Genomic DNA, 19773 nt, shown 5'->3' with positions numbered 1-19773 from the left:
GCACCACAGTCTCTCCTTCTTCACGCAGGGAAGAAGCCTTCCCCCCCACCCCGCCCCATGCTGCTCCTCTTGGATGGTGGGGGCATCTTCACCATCCCCCAGAGAGACAAGCAGGGCCTTGCTTCCATCCGGCCTAGGGACTGGGGAATCCCACAGAGCACCTGACAAGGCCAGGCCAAGGGCCTTTCTTTGCCAGGAGCCAGGGAGCCTGCCAGGGAGTGGGGCCAGTCACTCGCACGCCCAGGGGGCCACTGCTGAAAAGGCATCTCCTCAAGCACTGGAGGAAGAAACCCCACCGGAGCTGAACAGTCAAGGAGCTGCCAAGTGCTCCTGAAGGAGAGCCCCCCTCTTTTGGGCTCTCCTTCAGGAGCAACTCCCCCCACCCCCTCGCCCGGCAATTCCAAAGGTCTCCCCCCACCCCCGGGAGGAAGGCTGGGAGAGGAGCAGGGGCTTCCACGTGGACGTCCTCCAGTCTGGGGAAGCCGAAGGCTGCTGCAAACACACCGGGGAGGGAGGGAAGAGTCAGAGGGCCATGGGGGGTTGAGGCGGGGGGGGGGGCTTGGCTGAAAGGGAAGGGAAAGAGAAGGGAGAGGCAGCTGCGTCTGTAAGAGAAGGCAGTTCTGGAGTGGGGAGAGGCAGAAAAGAAGGGGGGTCAACCCGAGGTGAGCTATTGGGCAGGGGAGAGGCAAGCAACGTGGGTTGCTGGAAGCTGGGAGCAGCCGGCCAGGTGAGGCCTCAGGCCAAGAGGTGGTGACGCAAAGCAGGTGAGTTTTCAGCGGAGCCCCTTCAGCAGGGAATGGAGCCCTCAACCTTCTGAGGTCTGAGTCCCCAAACCAGTCGTGTGTGCCTGCTCTGCAAACGGGACCTGGAACCCAGAGCGCACGTGCCTCTCCCTCCAAGGACAGGCCAGGAAGAGCTCCTCTCCAAAGGCCTCGAAGCAAGAGGGGCCCTGCGGAGAGCGGAAGGAGAGCCTCCTCCCAGGTCAGTTCCCGGCTGCCTGCCTGCCACTCCCCCCATAGGGCTTCACCTGTCCCCACTGTGCTGCCGGTCGCTCCAGGTGCCATACTGGCTGTCAGCCTCTCGCACCAGCGTCTCGGTGTCCTTGGCCTCGGCTGCCGGCCTGCCAAAGCATTGCTTCAGCTGATCCTGCAACAGACAAAGAGGAGGAAAGTGTGAGTGGTGGCAGGGTCTCACCTGGGCACCAGCAACAGGCTCACACACACACACAAACACACACACCCTGCTGCCTTTTCGATTTAAAATTTCCACAGACCCCCCGCCCCACCTCCGTCCCAAGCCCTCCTCTGTGGCTGGGCCAAGCGAACTGCTGGAGAGCCCCTCTCAAGGCCATGGATGTCCTGCAACTACGGTTGCCAATCCCCAGGTGGGGGAAGGGAATCTCCCAGTTTGGAGGCCCTCCCCCCGCTTCAGAGTCACCAGGAAGCAGGGGGAGGGGTGGAAAATGTCTGCTGGGAACTCTATTATTCTCTATGGAGACTTATTCCCATAGGAAATAATGGAGAGTTGATCTGCGGGTATCTGGGGCTCTGGGGGTGTAGTTTTTTGAGGTAGAGGCATCAAATTTTCAGTATAGCATCCGGTGCCACTCCCCAAGATACCCTCCAAGTTTCAAAAAGATTGGACCAGGGGGTCCAATTCTATGAGCCCCAAAAGAAGGTGCCCCATCCTTCATTATTTCCTATGGAAGGAAGGGATTTAAAAAGGTGTGAGGTCCCTTTAAATGTGATGGCCAGAACTCCCTTTGAAGTTCAATTATGCTTGTCACACCCTTGCTCCCGGCTCCACCCCCAAAGTCTCCTGGCTCCTCCCCCGAAGTCCCCTCATAATTATTGAATTGGACTTGGCAACCCTCGCGTACACAGAGGCCCTGGGTGAGCCGTTCCTGGGGTCTGCCCAGGGCCTGTACAGTCACGCCCTCCCTCACACAGCTGCTGCTTTCAGGAGCTCCGGCCAGGTGAGAAATGGCGACAAACTGGAAAAACACTGTCTCACTGTCTATTTCGAATTGGTTCTCTAAAGTAACTGAAATTTGCACATTGGATACAATTACTGAGCCCCTGATCCAAAATGACTCTGAGTCATATGAGACACAATCTGCTTCACCCCATGCCAAGGTAACCAACAGGTGTGGTCACGGCTTACAAGAGAGTTAACACCAGGGCCACTCCCAGCTAGAGACACTGAACGAGGCAGCAGCGTCCAGACTTTTTGAAACTTCTTGTAGTTTCTGCACAACTTCTTCCCTCCCTAGAATAAGGCACAACAACTGCCCTTCTGTTAACACCCAACAAGTGCATCTTTTTATGCTTAGTGTCCAGCATTCCTGGGCAAAAGGCTGGAAGAGCCTTGACCCACTTCTGGGTCTCTTAACGCTGCCCCAGACGGCAAGGCAGGAGGAGGCCTCTGCAACTGGAAAGGCTTTAGGAGCACAGACCCCACACCCTGAGGGCCAAAAGGACAGCTTCCAAGGAGGATCAAACCCCTTTCCTGTTCCAAAGGCATCGGGAATCATAGAGTTGTGAGAGGATGCAGAAGATCCATTCCCCCGGGGTTCCTGGCCTGGGAGGAGCCGAGGCAGCTGAAAGTCTTTGCCACCCGAGGAGGCAGGTGTGTCAAAGAAGAGTCCTCAGGTGGTCCCTCTCCTTCGTCACATGGGCAATGTTTGCAATAGAAGAAGATGATGATATTGAATTTATAGCCCAACCTACACTCTGAATCTCAGCGTCTCAGAGCGGCTCACAATCTCCTTTCCCTTCCTCCCCTACAACAGACACCCTGTGAGGTGGGTGGGGCTGAGAGGGCTCTTACAGCAGCTGCCCTTTCAAGGACAACTCCTGCAAGAGCTGTGGTTGACCCAAGGCCATTCCAGCAGCTGCAGGTGGAGGAGTGGGGAATCAAACCCGGTTCTCCCAGATAAGAGAGCTCTGGCTGACTCAAGGCCATTCCAGCAGCTGCAAGTGGAGGAGTGGGGAATCCAACCCGGTTCTCCCAGGTAAGAGAGCTCTGGCTGACCCAAGGCCAATCCAGCAGCTGCAAGTGGAGGAGTGGGGAATCCAACCCGGTTCTCCCAGATAAGAGAGCTCTGGCTGACCCAAGGCCATTCCAGCAGCTGCAAGCGGAGGAGTGGGGAATCCAACCCGGTTCTCCCAGATAAGAGAGCTCTGGCTGACCCAAGGCCATTCCAGCAGCTGCAAGTGGAGAAGTGGGGAATCAAACCCGGTTCTCCCAGATAAGAGAGCTCTGGCTGACCCAAGGCCACTCTAGCAGCTGCAAGTGGAGAAGTGGTGAATCAAACCTGGTTCTCCCAGATAACCCCCTTCAAATATGTTAAACATTTCTCTATTGGGCACTTCTCCTCCTCCCCCTCCCTGATCTGCCACACGACAGAATGATGTCTGGAGACCCCATTCCACCCCACCCCCACCCTTGCTCTCCCTGTCTGTTGGCAACTCTCCTACGATGAGGTCACCCTCAGTAGGCTGGGGGGGGGGGGGGACAGGATGCCTTAATTAAGGCAGGCGGAGCAGCAGGAAGCTGGCTGAGTGCAAGAAAAGGGCCGCTGGTCCTGCAAGCCCCCCCCCTCCCCCAGCCATGTCTCTGCAGGGTTCTGCTCCCTTTTTCCTGCTCCGGGATGGGAAATCATGTCTCACTAGCTGGGACTCCCTTCTCGAGGGTGCTCCTTTCAAGCTCTGAAGATCCCTTTGACTGGCCAGCCTCCTGCCAGGAGGAGGAGAAAGATCCAGGAGCAGTTTCAGCTTCTATGTGCCAGCAGAAGAAAACCCATACTAATTTCTGCCCTTGTCTGGAACGGTGGCAAGCCTGCAAGGCTTCAGAGCAGCCACCCGCTGCCAGCATTCAGGGCCAGAGCGAACGGTGGACTGGCACCGCAGCCACAGCCGCCCACCTGCCACAACAAGAAGCCACCTCAGCAGTTCCACGGGGCAACGACAAAAGGCAGCACGCATCCCTCAGACTGGTTCCCACAGAACAACAAGCAAAGCTCCATGACCGCCACCACCGGCTCCAGCCCTTACTGAAAATGAGACCGGGAAAAGGGGGGAAGCAACCCACGTTTACTGGCTCTTCACATTTTGAGATTTCTCAAGTGTACAGAGTCAAGATTTTTTCCAAGTGGAAAAGCATGATTTCCATCCAAGGCAATACCCATTTCACAGGGAACAAAGCACACATCCCTTGCTGCTTGGCACTTTGAAGTTTTGGTGTGTGTGTGTGTGTGTAGGACCATCAAGTCCCTTCCGCCTGATGGCAGCCCTATGCATGAATGACCTCCAAAAAGCCCTCTCCTGAACAGCCTTGCTCGGGCCATGCAGAGGGAGGGCCCGGTGGAGCATCCTGGTCACCCACCCACAAGGAGAAGCGAAGATGCCACCTCCTCCTCCACAGCCCAGGCCCTGGAGGGATGCAGGCGCTTTGTGCCACCCACCGCAGAAGAGCTCTTTATGGAAGGCCATGCCCAGGAAATGCCTCTCTGAAAACAGAAGAGGAGAAGAGGTGCAGCCAGCAAAGTTCACACAAGAAGCACTTGCAGCAAATGCAGAGAGATGGAGATAGAGGCAGAGATGTGGAAGCTGGTGGGGGTTGGGGGTTGGAAAAACATTTGTTCATCATTTCTCCCAAGGACTTTTTTTTGGGGGGGGGGAGGGGACACTAAAAAAAACTCCCAACAAATATTTTCTCTTTTAGAATGAGTAAAGATTTCCCTAAGATAACGTTTTTCACACTTAGAATGTACAGCACACAAAAAAGGCTTTTTCAATTCTTCCAGTGGGAAAAAAATGGGAAATATGGGGGTATACGGGGGGGGGGGGGGAACCTTCAAACACACAGTATGAAAAAGTTTGTTGGTTTTCTCAATTTTTTGAATAGAAAATGTGGAAGATTTTGGAGAGCACTAAAAAACCCCTGATACATCCTTTTAAAATGTTCGTGATTTTGCCAACAATACGCTAAAATGCTTTAATGATCATACACTACTACAAGTTCATTATTTTTAATGCAATAAAATTCAGCTTAATATCCAAACCTGTGGCCAGTCTTCCTGTGACTCTAGGAGGGAGTTTCAGTCCAAACAATAAACTTCCTTTTGTTTACTCCAGATTTTGTTTTCTGCCTTCAACTTTTATTTCGCCTGCCTCTCAGATAGCAAAAATGAAAGATGATGTGCTCCAGTAGTACAGGGTGCAGCAGTTTGCAACTCCTCAAGTACAGGGTTATTCTTGTGATTTTCCTTACAGAAAATGAAGATATTTCTAATTTTAAATTCCATAACTAAGCCCAATAGTGCAATTTTCTATGCTACCAAATTTATAAATGATGCACCTAATATCATTTTGCCTCAGTCCAAGAAGTTTAGGCTTGATAGGAAACTACTGCATATATTTCAATCCCCCACTCCAAAATTTCCACCCCCCCCAAAAAAAAAGTGTGGGGGGGGGGCTTGGAGAGGACAGGTCTTTTCCATGGCTTCAAACAATTCTGAAAATGTTATGTCTCAAAGCAACCATCTTCGCATTTCCTCCTGAAAGCAGCTGTTCTGCCAGTGAGCCACAGCCCACCCCCCACAGGGGAGGAAGGAAGAGGAGGACCACCCACCTGTCCTCAAGCCCTGCCCTGCCACAGCAGCCCCATCTTCTAGGTCAGGGTCTCAGGGCCCTCCTGTACTGCCCTCAGGCCTGGAGGCTCCAACACGGACCTGTCCACTTACGAGGACTCCTCATAAGTAGAGGAGCAAAGTCAGCTTGCAGGGAATTCTCTGCCACAGGAGGTGGCGGCAGCTACAAGCATAGCCAGCTTCAAGAGGGGATTGGATAAGCATATGGAGCAGAGGTCCATCAGTGGCTGTTAGCCACAGCATATAGTTGGAACTCTCTGTCTGGGGCAGTGAGGCTTCTTGGTGCTTGGGAGGAGCACAGTGGGAGGGCTTCTGGTGTCCTGGCACCACTGGTGAACCTCCTGATGGCACCTGGGTTTTTTGGCCACTGTGTGACACAGAGTGTTGGACTGGATGGGCCATTGGTCTGATCCAACATAGCTTCTCTGATGTTCTTATGTGACACGGAGTGTTGGACTGGATGGGCCATTGGCCTGATCCAGCATGGCTTCTCTTATGTTCTTCTGTGACACAGAGTGTTGGACTGGATGGGCCATTGGCCTGATCCAGCATGGCTTCTCTTGTGTTCTTCTGTGACACAGAGTGTTGGACTGGATGGGCCATTGGCCTGATCCAGCATGGCTTCTCTTGTGTTCTTCTGTGACACAGAGTGTTGGACTGGATGGGCCATTGGCCTGATCCAGCATGGCTTCTCTTATGTTCTTCTGTGACACAGAGTGTTGGACTGGATGGGCCATTGGCCTGATCCAGCATGGCTTCTCTTGTGTTCTTCTGTGACACAGAGTGTTGGACTGGATGGGCCATGGGCCTGATCCAGCATGGCTTCTCTTGTGTTCTTCTGTGACACAGAGTGTTGGACTGGATGGGCCATTGGCCTGATCCAGCATGGCTTCTCTTATGTGACACAGAGTGTTGGACTGGATGGGCCATTCATCTGACCCAACATGGTTTCTCTTATGTGACACAGAGTGTTGGACTGTAGGGGCCATTGGCCTGATCCAACAGGGCTTCTCTTATGTGACACAGAGTGTTGGACTGGATGGGCCATTGGCCTAATCCAACATGGCTTCCCTAATGTTCTTATGTTCAGGGAAGAGCCTGATGTGAGCACCAGAAAGACACATTGGGAAGTCCCCTGTATAAGGCTGCAGAAAGGTGGAGGGATAAGCTGCCTGACCTGTTTTATACTTCCCACCTGACCTTTGACTTGCTTTTGGCTCAGCTTTTGGAACTCATAAGCTGACCCTGGACTGAGACTGCCTTCCGACATCGCTTTCGATCCTGTTCCTGGACTCAGGCCTGTGACCCCTGCTGTCGGGCCCTGTGGCTGATGGGACCTGCCTCTTGCCTGGTGGCCAGGACAAGTGGGGCTACTCATAAGAACAGAACAGAAGAGAAGCCATGCTGGATCAGGCCAATGACCCATCTGGTACAACACTCTGCTGTGTCACACACTGGCCATCGGCAGGTTCACCATATGAACTTAAATGTCCCAACAAGCAACAATAACAAAAAGTTGTGGTTAAGAAACCAGCTTCAAACCTTGGCTTGAAATACAAGTTTGGTGCCAAAGCAGGTTTCAGTTTGCTGGTGTACCAACAGGGGCACATCTTACAGTTTGTCTAAATGCAAGCTGAGCTCAAAAACTCCTTCCTTCCTTCAGCTCTCTGGACTATATCTGCTCCAAACTACCACAGCCCCAGCTTTTGTCCAGTAGATGGCACAATGCTACTTCGACACCTTTAAATGCCTGCTTTTAAATTTCTTCTGCTTGCAAGTATAAGCAATAGGAAAAGCCTGGGAACAGGAAAACGTAATGTGCCCAGGAGGCTAAAACTACAAAACACAGAACCCTGGTGATCTGAGTGATGGCTTTCCATCTGGCAAGGGAAGGCCCCACCTGTTTCTCCATGACTTTGGGCAACAGCCAACCTTGGAGAGCCATGGTTGTCACTGCAGGCGTCAAGAGGCCACGAGCAGAAAGGCACCCTGCACAAGACGCAGCAAAAGGCACCCTGCACAAGATGCAGCAAAAGGCACCCTGCACAAGACGCAGCAAAACGACAGCACTTTTGTACAGCTCCCCTTTGCTCCAATGGGGCATGCCCAGGAGATGTTTCTGACTGCTGAGCCCTCTATCTGTCCCAGGTGGCACGATGAAGCACTGCCCAGCTGGGCCAAGATATATCAGAAGTGACAAAGAAGGGAAACCATTTTAGAAGTCCTTCTGATCAAGCGTGAGACCGTGAGAAATCCTAGTGGCTTTGAACTGTTTGACCCAAATCATCTCCTCCCTTCTGCTTAGGAAAAAGAGCCAACACAACAGAGATGAGTGGCATGATGACCCCTCGTGGTTCTGGGCCTAGAGGCAAAAGCTGAATCGCCAACGTACTCAGGGTCCTGCACAAAGAGCCATCGCCGTGCCCAACATACCTCCCAGCTGAGGCCTGGAATATCACACACCTTGATATGCTTTATATCTGTCAGAGCTTGTGCAGGAAATATGGAGGGGAAGGATTTAGCTTGGTGTCATGATCCTAGGCCTAGTGAGGCCTACAGGCTCCAGAGAAGCCTGCAGTAAAGTAGCTAGAGGACCTACATTTCCCAGGATCCCTTCTGTCCCTCTGATTGGGTGGGCAGCAGTTCTGGAGGGAAAAGTAGCCTACAGGGGTGGGACTTGGGAGGAAAGGACAGAAGGCCCAGCTAGAGACAGGGAAGTGGATTTCCTCCGGGGAGGCTTCTGTCTGGAAAGGCTGCAGTAGGAGGGTTCCCTTACCCAAGGGGGTGGTGAGTCTGTTGGCATTAGAGGAAGGGAATGTTTGGTTAGTTGCATCAGGGCTGTTATTTTCTTTGCATCACCTTTACTGTTTCAACCTTTCACTGTTGCACTTATAATGAATACTCACTTGTTGTTCTTGAGCACTTATAATAAACCTGTTGTTATACTGCCTGGGTCCTCACGTCTCTTTGGGCACAGTAAAAGGTGCTTGCTAATAGGCAACATACAGGGGTTGGGCGTGTGCTCTGGGCCCTCCCAGACAGACCCTTACCAGGGTGGTGGCCAGTAGAGGACCCTCCCTGATCCCCTGCCAGTGTGACACTTGGGCACCCACCACATTCTGGCCAAACTTGGAGAGACCAAACAGACGTGGAGAAGCCTTCCAACAGCAACAGAGTAAAGCAGGACAACAAGAGGATAGGCTACCTGTCCCCATGCTGCTGTGTTCCCCATAACTGCCCTACCTTGCGGGCAATTTGCTTTGCCTCCGCCTCACCTTGGCCCCTGCCCTACTTTGACGGGAGCTGGACTGACTGTCCTACCAGGGTGATCCTGTATGCACCATCAGGAACGCAGATCTGAATCCCCGCCGGAAGAACACTGGGAGCAGTGTTCCCTCTAAGCTGAGTTAGTGTGAGCTAGCTTACAGTTTTTTAGCCTCTGGCTCACACATTTTTGTCACAGAGGTCCACCCTTATGTCCACACCAACAGAGATTCTAACAGGGATTGTGGAAGGAGATAAGCCACTCACCCAGGCTGGAACTGAGGGGAAGGGGAGATGGCCAGGCCCTCTCCAGCAGTACAGCTAGGACCTCCGTTGGGCTCCTCGCACCAGAGGTCTCTTGTAGTGGTTGTTCCACTTGAGCACTGGACAGAAGGTGGTATCGCCACCGAATTCCCACCCACCCACCAATACTCAATTCTTGTTTTCCTTTTCATATGCTGTCTTGTATTACATCATAATTTAAAAGTGTGACATGCCTTGAGCCCACTGGGTAGAAAGAATGCATGCAAATGGAATCCATCTAAGATGGTGATAAAGAGGTGATAAATGGCCTTGACTTTAGTTGGCAGGTGCTACTGAAACTGTGTCACTGAGCTGACAGGGAATGTGAAGACATGTCCCAGAAACCCCCAAGCTGCAAGTTTCAACAAAGGGACGTGCCCCCAAATTGTGGTCAAAGAACACGGAGGTTTAGGGGCACGCAAGCACTGAGCTCTGCTAAGCAGGGCCACTGCTGTTCCCTGACAGGCAAGAGTGAGGGGCCCAGAGAAGCCTTGGCTCAAGCACAGACAGACCCACTCCTTCCATTGTCCAAATGGCAAGCTGGAAAGATACTTCCCCATTTTCTCTTGAGACAGGCCGCGTTTGGCTGCAGTGAAGCTTGGAAAGGGTTAAAGTCTACTGGCTGGCTCAGGCTTGCCTGATCTTGTCAGAAGCTCAATAGAATCAGTCTTGCCTAGTATTCGGATGGGAGAGCAGCAAAGAAGTCCAGGGTTGCTTGCCTTGAAAGCCCTACGGGGTTGCCTTAAGACAGCTGCCATTTGGTGGCCCTGGGTGCGCATGCAAGCATAAAGGATAGAGGGGCGCGCACATAATTGTGCCACGCTGGTTTCCAAAACTGGCCCTTAGCTAGCTTGCCCTGAGCTTGAGAGACAGCCCGCTCTTTCAGGCCTGCCACTGACTGCAAAAAGGCACCCCAAAGTCATCCCTCTCTTTGCCTGAACACACCGCCATGTCCTCAGCATTCCAAGGCAGATGAGCACACACTTCACGGCATTCGTCTCCCCCCCTTTTTTGCTACCACCACAGAGCAGTCCAGCAGCCCCTGCAGACACCTTGCCGGGGGGTGGGGGTGGGGGGTGGCAGTGCAAGCTGTCCCTGAGTTGCAGCTCAGAAATTTGGGGGGCTGCTTTGCTGAAAAGGGATGTGGGCACCTGGAAAGGGGATGCGTGGCTAAGGACCAGCTCAGACAAAGAGCTCCTCTGTTGTGCTTCTGAAACAGGTCCAGACTTGAGGGAGTCCTTCAGCACCAGGAAGGTTCGTCAGGGGTGCGGCACACCCTCCAGGTTCTCCTGCCTTGAGCTAGGAGGTGATGCTTCCAGGTGGACCACTGAGACAAGGAAGAGGCAGCCTCTAAGGGAGGCAGAGGAGACTTCCAAATGTCTGCTAGCCAGCTTGCTCACCAGGATCTCACAGCAGGCAGGAAGCAGCTTGCGGGCAGCGGTCTCTCTTTGTGAGTGGCTGCGAGGGGCCCTTTCCCCACCCCCCACCCCAGGTTCCTGCCACTACTCTTTTATCCACTTAGAAACCTAGAGTAGGAAGGGACCTCCAGGGTCATCTAGTCCAACCCCTGCCCAATGCAGGAAACTCACAAACCCCTCCCCCTAAGTTCACAGCATCCTCATTGCTGTCAGATGGCCATCTAGCCTCTGCTTGATATACAGCTATCCAGCCTCTGCTTAGAAACCTCAGGGGAAGGGCAATCGGCTCAGCACGGCGGAAAAGGCTGTGAGGCTGGGGTGCAGGAGCCTGCCATTCAAAAGCTGTGCCCTGGAGATCCCAAATGCTACAGGCTGTCTGTAAGAGAGCCTACACCTGTTGCATTTGGGTTTTTAAGAAGATTGCTGAGGGAGAAGCAACAGAGAACTGCCCCCCTTTGTCTCAGGACAAAATCCCCACCTGAGACACAAGAGCCAGCACACGACAGCAGACACACAGTTAGAAACAAGGCTTCCCAAATACTCACTATCCGAGAGATTAACTTTGCATACAAGGAACTGAGCATCTTGCCAAGCCTCCAGAACCACTGCTGAGACTTCTCTGGAGTTCCAGGCCCTTCCTCTGCGTGCTGCTGCTGCTGCGGTGGCGGCAGATAAACAGTTCCTAGAAGTGGGCAGGATCTCATCCCCCGTGACCTCACCGGTGACAGTGGGGATCTGGAAGGATTCCCGCAGCAAGACGCCACAGCCTTTTCTTGAGCAGGCTGACTCCCTTCCAGAAGCCAAGGTGGAAAGCAGCCAGGGGGCCCTTTGAAACCAAACCTCTGCTCAGCAAAAGAGGATTCAGGGGCAGCTCGACCCAACGGGCCATCAGCTCAGCACAGCAGAAAGGGCTATGAGGCACCAATGCAGGAGCCTGCCATGCAAAAGCTGTGCCCTGGAGATCCCAAATGTCACAGCCTATCAGTAGGAGACCCAGCACCTGTTGCAGTTGGGTTTTTAAAACCATACTCTTCCTTCCCCCACAAAGTGAAGAGGCAGTGCCTGCAGCTCTCTCTTCCTCCGTCTTACCGTGCCAAGAACACCACGAGGCAGGCCAGGTTGAGAGGGCACAGCTGGCCCACACTCGCCCAGCAAGCATCAGGGTCAAACTGGGATTCAAACCAGTCCTCAGCCAACAATTCAGCTCTTAGGCCACACTGCTGCCCTACCCAAAGGCTTCCAGCGGAGCTGAGACAAGCAAAGCAGCAGGGCGGGGAAAACCAGAGTCCAGGAAGACAAAGGACAGGGAGAGCGTCTGTCACAGATTCAACCCCCCCTCCCTCCCCAATGCCTTGGAACCTTTGCTGACACCCAGTAAGTGAGCACATACGACATCTTCATCCCAGCCTCTCTGCTGGAAAAAATGTGGGTCAGACCCCTCTAAAATCACATTTCTAGACTTCTGGGTTGCTTGGGACATCACCATTCTACTGATAACTGCGAAGACAGCGATAGCAACGAAATGGAAACATGACAAAGGCCCATCACTGACACTGTGGCGCAAAAAAGTTTGGAAACTCCTTAGGCTTGAAACGTTACTAGCAAATGGGAACTCTCTCAAAATTGTGCAGACTGGACCTCTTCTGATGTTAAATGGTTCCCTACGACGGCTTATATGGAAGAGGATGTAATTGCACCACAATCCTTAATTACTCTGTCATATTTCCTGTTCTATGTATTAGACCCGATTTGTGTACTACTTAACTTGTCTTCTGCAGTCTCCTGTTGGAATTTGTGCTTACTTTTACTTATAGCTTTGCTGCATCAGTCATGAATGTAAATTGTTATTTTTGTTTTGTTTTTGGAAATAGTGTTTATACTGTTGCCTACAACATCCACTGGAGTGACTTTGTGACCAACACTGAAGTCCTCAAGCAGGCGGAGGTTACAAGCATCGAGGCATTGCTGTTGAAGATGCAGCTGCGCTGGGCAGGGCATATCCCCAGGATGGAAAACCACCGCCTTCCCAAGATTGCCCTGTATGGCGAACTTTCCACCGGCCATCGAAATAGAGGGGCACCAAAGAAGAGGTACAAGGACTCCTTGAAGAAATCCCTTGGTACCTGTTGCATTAACCATCACCAGTGGTCTGACCTAGCCTCAGATCGCAAAGCATGGAGGCACACCATCCACCAGGCTGTCTCTTCCTTTGAGAATGCACGCATAGCTGGTCTTGAGGACAAAAGGGGATCGAGGAAGAATCGTACTGCTACAGCACCAACCCCAAATCAGACTTTTCCCTGCAGTCACTGTGGCCGGACCTGCCTGTCCCGCATTGGTCTTGTCAGCCACCAGCGAGCCTGCAGCAGACGTGGACTACTGCACCCTTCTTAAATCTTCGTTCGCGAAGTCAAGCCAAGAGAGAGCGAGAGACATTTACAGACAACAAACAGAGACAGATTCAACATGGCAAATTTAAAACCCTCCTCTCCCACCCCAGTCCACAATGCTCTGGCCAAGGCAGGTCTATACAAATGAAGGATAAAATCTTGTTGCTGGACTTTCTCACTTTCCAGGGCAAGTGAAGGCACGCGTACACACACACACACACAAAACAACATGCCCCATTCCAGACATGCAGGAAATTTACTTATCAAGAGTTTTACCCTAACCTCTTCTAGCGTGGATGAAGTTTTCAAACTTGATGCTAACCTCCCTCATCACCCCCACTTGTATTGGTTCGGTCTGGGAAGAACATAAGAACATGAGAGAAGCCATGTTGGATCAGGCCACTGTCCCCTCCAGTCCAACACTTTGTGTCACATAAGAACATAAGAGAAGCCCTGTTGGATCAAGCCAATGGCCATCCAGTCCAACACTCTGTGTCACATAAGAACATAAGAGAAGCCCTGTTGGATCAGGCCATTGTCCCCTCCAGTCCAACACTTTGTGTCACATAAGAACATAAGAGAAGCCCTGTTGGATCAAGCCAATGGCCCATCCAGTCCAACACTCTGTGACACACAGTGGCCAAAACCCCCCAAGGGCCATCAAGAGGTCCAGCTAGAAGCCCTCCCACTGTGCCCACCCTGCCCCAGCACAAGAATACAGAGCATCACTGCCCCAGACAGAGAGTTCCAGCAATAAGCTGTGGCTAAGAGCCACTGATGGACCTCTGCTCCATATGTTTATCCAATTCCCTCTTGAAGCTGGCTATGCTTGTAGCTGCCACCACCTTCTGTGGTAGTGAATTTCACATGTTAATCACCCTTTGGGTGAAGGACTTCCTTCTCCCTTCATCTGCTCTCTGTGCAGAGTGGAACTTAGACTTGGGGACAGCAGTGCTGTATTTGTGGGGCAGTAAAACCCAGAAGGCATTTGCTCCCCATATTTAAAACCATGTGGGGCATGAAAAGGAAGATGGTCAGGTTTGATGGGGGGAAACTGCTGGATTCAGGCGTATGCTCAGGATGGCTGCATGGAGAAGCCAGGAACACAAAGACCTGCGAATGACCAGGTACGTGCTTCACACTTGGTCTCTGGCTATATTTAAGCTACACCAGCTCTGCAAGTGCCCCTCGTTTTCTCCACACCTAACTCCACACCCCGCCCACTCCCTCGCCTGTGCGCTTGATGCTCTCGCCGCCAAGGATATGCGAAGCTACAGCTTCACAGTTGCTATGCAACCCAAGGCTGCTTGATCGGTCCATGTGACGTATTCTCTCCCACAGTATCCTAAAGGATGCAGCGCTCTGTGGAGATCCAGGCGTGAAAGGCTCTGTGAACACTTTTTGCGTCTTAACCAGGGGTGGCCAAACTGTGGCTCTTTCACACATATTGTGGGGCTCTTGAAGCCCCCACGGTCCCTGCTCACCAGCCTGGAGAAGGTACTGGTTTATTCAAATCACTTCTCCAAGCCAAGTCAGCTGGTGGATTGGAGAATGCATTTAAAGTTGCTTTCTTTCCTCCTCCCTCCCCCATCTTATTTGCCTTCCTGCCTGCCTTCCTGTCTGTCTGCTCTCAAACGCCTGCCATTTATGTCCTGCGGCTCTCAAACATCTGATGTTTATTCTATGTGGCTCTTACTTTAAGCAAGTTTGGCTGCCCCTGCTGTAAACCCCTTTTGCAGATTCACGGCCTCCTCAGGTTGGGGCTCAACATCACTGACATGTGAGAGGTGCCCGGGGTAAATCACAAAGCCAGCACTTGCATCCCCCTCTACACAGTGCACAGAGGAAGGCCAGTGGCCAATCTGCCCTGTGCCAGTAGCCCAAGGAGTGTGTGTGTGTGTGTGTGGGGGGGGGGAACGTGGTGGTTCAAGTGGAACAGGTGGGGATGGGGCAGGGAAGGAAAGAGAGATGGCTGGGCAGTGCCAAGCCACAAACCTCCTGGCAGACAGACAAGGAGTGGTGCTGTGGAGACCCTGGTGGGCAGTAAGTGCAGAACACCTGCCCCATGGAAGGACCAAAGAAGCGACAGGTAGGCAGCAAGAAAACCACCTGGTGAACCCACAGGGACCGGATGACCTTCCAGCCTCTTCAGCAGCAGAAGCAAGGAACCATTGAGCACAAGAATGCAACAGCAACCTCTCCCCCCCCCACCCCCCGGAATCCAAAAGATCACATTTCTTTCCTTTATTTAGACTCCACCATCTTTCTGCCCAGCGAGGATCCAAAGCTGTTCCCTTCATGACTCTTCCCTCTATTTTATCCTTCCAGCAGCCCTGTGAGGTAGGCCAGGCTGAGAGGGAGTGATCCGCCCCAGGCCACCCAGTGCGCTTCCATGGCAGAGCAGGGATTCGAACCCGGGTCTCCCAGATCCCAGTCTGACACTCTAACCACTTCACTAGACTGACTCTCTAGACTCGAACATGCCAACGCGCTAGCCAAGTTGGTTTTGCAGAAGGGGGCTGCCACTCTCAGGCAATTCCAGCTGCGCCCCCGTGTGTTAACGGTGCTAAAAGCGCCCAGCCGTGGAGAGAGAGAGAGACCCCGCTTGCTGGACAGACACGGGCGGGCGGACGAGGCAGCCGAGTTAAGAAAAGGTAATGACCTCATTCATTCAGCCTTGGGAAACAGACAGAAGCTGGAGGCACGAGGGCGGGAGGCGGGTTCCACTACGCTTCTAGAACAACTTGGTCTTGCACCAAGATTCTGGCTAGAAGAAAAAGCCAATGGACTGCTTAAAAGGAGGTGTCCAAAGCCCAGCTCATCCGTGCTTGCCCACTGCACACAAAATAGTCCTCCGTATCGCTCCCGCTACAAGGGATGGTTTGTGCCTGGCGTGGCTTTGCAGAAGAAACAGCTGGTGCCGGAGATAAGGGTGCTGCTGACACACGAGTAGAGCTGGGCTGAGCAGACCTCCCCCCCCACCCCCAGTCTGAGGGAGACAGCTCCAAGGACAGCTGTTCACCATCTCGCTCCCTCCCTGTGTGAACCAGGTTCAGTGGAATGGGAAGATCCAGGCAAGGGGCGTTCTGGGCTGGCCACCAGCAGTCTCCTCCACACGCCTTAAGGAAAGAGCAAAGATGAGTCTCTGTCACCCCCCTACCCAGCCTCTGGAGCCTCTCTTGAAACCCAGACCCATTTCTCTGGGCCTGCCTGATCCATCCTCCACCCCCCACCCCCCTTCCACTCCACCTCAGGGCTGTAGGACCTGCGGGACGAGGACAAGAGGCCATGGCTCCTGGGAGGCAGAACTTCTAGCTGCCAATGTTTTGTCTGCAATTTTAGATTTCATATATTTTAATCTGGTTTTGATTGTCTTCTTCTGTGATGTAAATCTGCCCTGAGCCTGTTCTACAGGAAGGGCAGGCTATAAATCAAATAAATAAATAAAATAGCCTCCACTTATGGTTTGGCATGAACATAAGAACACAAGAGAAGCCCTGTTGAATTAGGCCAAAGGCCCATCTTGTCCAACACTCTGTGGCACAAAAGGACATCAGAGAAGCCCTGTTGGATCAGGCCAATAGCCCCTCCAGTCCAACACTCTGTGGCACAAAAGGACATCAGAGAAGCCCTGTTGGATCAGGCCAAAGGCCCATCCAGTCCAACACTCTGTGGCACAAAAGAACATCAGAGAAGCCCTGTTGGATCAGGCCAATAGCCCCTCCAGTCCAACACTCTGTGGCACAAAAGGACATCAGAGAAGCCCTGTTGGATCAGGCCAATGGCCCATCCAGTCCAACACTCTGTGGCACAAAAGAACATCAGAGAAGCCCTGTTGGATCAGGCCAATAGCCCCTCCAGTCCAACACTCTGTGAAAGGACATCAGAGAAGCCCTGTTGGATCAGGCCAATGGCCCATCCAGTCCAACACTCTGTGGCACAAACGAACATCAGAGAAGCCCTGTTGGATCAGGCCAATGGCCCATCCAGTCCAACACTCTGTGGCACAAAAGAACATCAGAGAAGCCCTGTTGGATCAGGCCAAAGGCCCCTCCAGTCCAACACTCTGTGGCACAAAAGAACATCAGAGAAGCCCTGTTGGATCAGGCCAAAGGCCCCTCCAGTCCAACACTCTGTGGCACACAGTGGCCAATATACGTGCGTGTGCACACACACACACACACACACACACACACACACACACACACACAGTGGCTAAGAGCCACTGATGGACCTCTGCTCCATATTTTTATCCAATCCCCTCTTGAAGCTGGCTATGCTTGCAGCCGCCACCACCTCCTGTGGCAGTGAATTCCATGAAGCAGCGGAATTTATATTGTCATACAACTCAATAATGAACAGCGCCCCCCCCCCCGCCCATCCCCAAGCATGCAGGGTAGAAATCTCGCGCCAGAAGCAGACTGCAGGGGTGGGAGGGGGGAGAGGCACGTTGACCAGGAAAGACAGGCTCCTTCGCTGACATCCCATTCCCAGCTCAAGGCCCATGTTCACCTTACCCTCCAGCAGAACTCAGCAGTGGCAGCAGGCAGCACCAGAGAGGCTGTGAGGCCTGACTTCAAGTTCCATTTATGAAGAGGCCCTCAAGTGAGTTTCCCACTGGTAAAAGGAGAAGGCCCTCTCCAAAGTGTGGCCCAAAATGCCCCTGGAGAAACAGAAGCAGAAGGGCAGAGCCCTGGGCGTATCAAGAGGCACCAAGGCCCAAACCGGCACAGACTCCAGCCATCCCTCACTTGGGCCAGCAAGGAACTGCTCCTTGGAAGATAAGAGCATCACCTTTGACAACTCAGAGAGTCATGCCTGGTTGCGTTTAAAAGCCTGTAGGCTTGTAGGCAATGCTTTTAACAGTATCACGCCTCACCTTAAACATTCTCCCATAGAATCTAAGACTTCTCTAATGAGAGAAATGAATCAATCCCCCCCCCCCCCATTTCCTGGCAGAACATCCAGCAGGCACTTACAAGAGCTAGAAAAGTTTTCCAATAGCGAGAGAAGTCCTGGCAATAACTAAAAGCTACAACCTCAACTGCTTTTAACATTTTTTCAACAGTACAGAAATCCTGCTCTGCTTGAAATTAGTAGCGACGCGAAACTGATCAGCAAATCAGCTGCTGCTGCTGCAGGCCAGAACAGGCCTCATTTGCACATGCGCCATCATTGTCTCTGTCTAGCCTCACAACTACCCTGCGAAGTAGGCTACAGACAATGACTGCCCCACAGTTACCTGCTGAGCATCTTGGCTGAGCAGAATTTGAATCCAGGTCACTCTGGGCAAAGTCCAGCAATTGTGCCACAAGGCTCCCCCCCACACACACGAGCCTCTCCCTCCATTTCCCCTGGGCCATCAGGCGTTCTCAGTGGCTTATAATTGAAATAAGTACAATAACCACAACAAAATGAAATAAAAAGAACATCAGAACAGCACTTCCTTCCCCAAGTTTCCTATTAAAAACTAGGCTAAGAAGAAGAATATATTGGATTTATATACCGCCCACTCTGAATTGCAGAGTGGCTTACAATCTCCTTTACCTTCCTCCTCCACAACAGACACCCTGTGAGGTAGGTGGAGCGGAGAGAGCTCTGGCAGAAGCTGCCTTTCAAGGACAACTCCTACGAAACCTATGGCTGACCCAAGACCATTCCAGCAGGTGCAAGTGAAGGAGTGGGGAATCAAACCTGGCTCTTCCAGATAAGAGTCTGCGCACTTAACCACTAAACCAAACTGGCTCTCTACACCAAACTGTCAAGGTGTTTGCTGGCTTCCTGGTGATTAGGAGGGCAAGGGGCATAAGCAGACCCCCCCTCAAAAAAAGAGAGTTCCCAAAAGGCATGGGGAGGGGGAAGAACCATCACAGATGAAACTCCAGGGCTTCATGAGCAAGGCAAACCCACCACCTGGTCAAAGTCACAGAGTTCATCTGTGGCCAGGATGGGGCCACCTTGTGCCAGATCTGGATTCAAAGCCCACCTCCTGCCTGTTCCTCACCCCATAGCAGCCTCCACTGCCTTGACCCAACAAGGCCCCCAGCAACCATCAACAACGCCACTGTTTGGGATTTTCTCCAAGACTTCTCAACAGCTGTCTGAAGGTCACTTGCTCTGCAAGGACTTTGGAATCACTCCTAATAGGTACACCTGCTGCATTTCCAGGTCCCTCTTCTCCTAGCCAAGTTCTCGGAAGCCTTTGATTCTATTAAATATCCCACAGAACAGAAAACACTGTGTGTATGCAGAGACATACAGAAATCAAACACCCAAATCAATATTCACAGGAAGTAGCCTTTTGAAACATACCTTGCCAGTAATTTAAATGCTCCGCAGCTTCCCAGTTCTTTTCCAGGCACAATTTAAGGTGCCAGGCTGACAAAAAAAGGCTTGGGATAGTTTGAGACGAGGGTACCGGAAAGACTGATCTATTCACATATGAACTCAAGATTTCTCTTAGAGGTCTCATTCTGGGAACCCCCCCACCCCCATCCGCACAGGTGGCAGCTGGAGATGGGGCCATCTTGATGGTGCCCTCCCCCCTGCCACAATAGACATCCTGTGAGGCAGTTGGTTCTGAGAGAGCTCTTACAGCAGCTGCCCTTTCAAGGACAACTCCTTCAAGAGCTATGGCTGAGCCAAGGCCATTCCAGCAGCTGCAAGAGGAGGAGTGCAGAATCAAACCCGGTTCTCCCAGATAAGAGAGCTCTGGCTGACCCAAGGCCATTCCAGCAGCTGCAAG

General features: G+C 52.4%; 1 protein-coding gene across 1 annotated transcript in view; it reads right to left on the bottom strand.

Moving 5' to 3' along the window:
* Nucleotides 1-19773, bottom strand: part of KIAA1671 (KIAA1671 ortholog) — a 127726-nt gene that overhangs the window by 12846 nt on the left and 95107 nt on the right. The window contains exon 7 of the mRNA XM_060249843.1: nt 1028-1146. Within this exon, the coding sequence (XP_060105826.1) occupies nt 1028-1146 (119 nt within the window). The remainder of the gene's footprint in view (nt 1-1027; nt 1147-19773) is intronic.

This window comes from Heteronotia binoei, chromosome 11 (genome assembly GCF_032191835.1).
Source record: "Heteronotia binoei isolate CCM8104 ecotype False Entrance Well chromosome 11, APGP_CSIRO_Hbin_v1, whole genome shotgun sequence".
NCBI lineage: Eukaryota > Metazoa > Chordata > Lepidosauria > Squamata > Gekkonidae > Heteronotia > Heteronotia binoei.
Note: the sequence above shows the minus strand (reverse complement) of the source record. Positions and strands in the feature narration are given on the sequence as shown.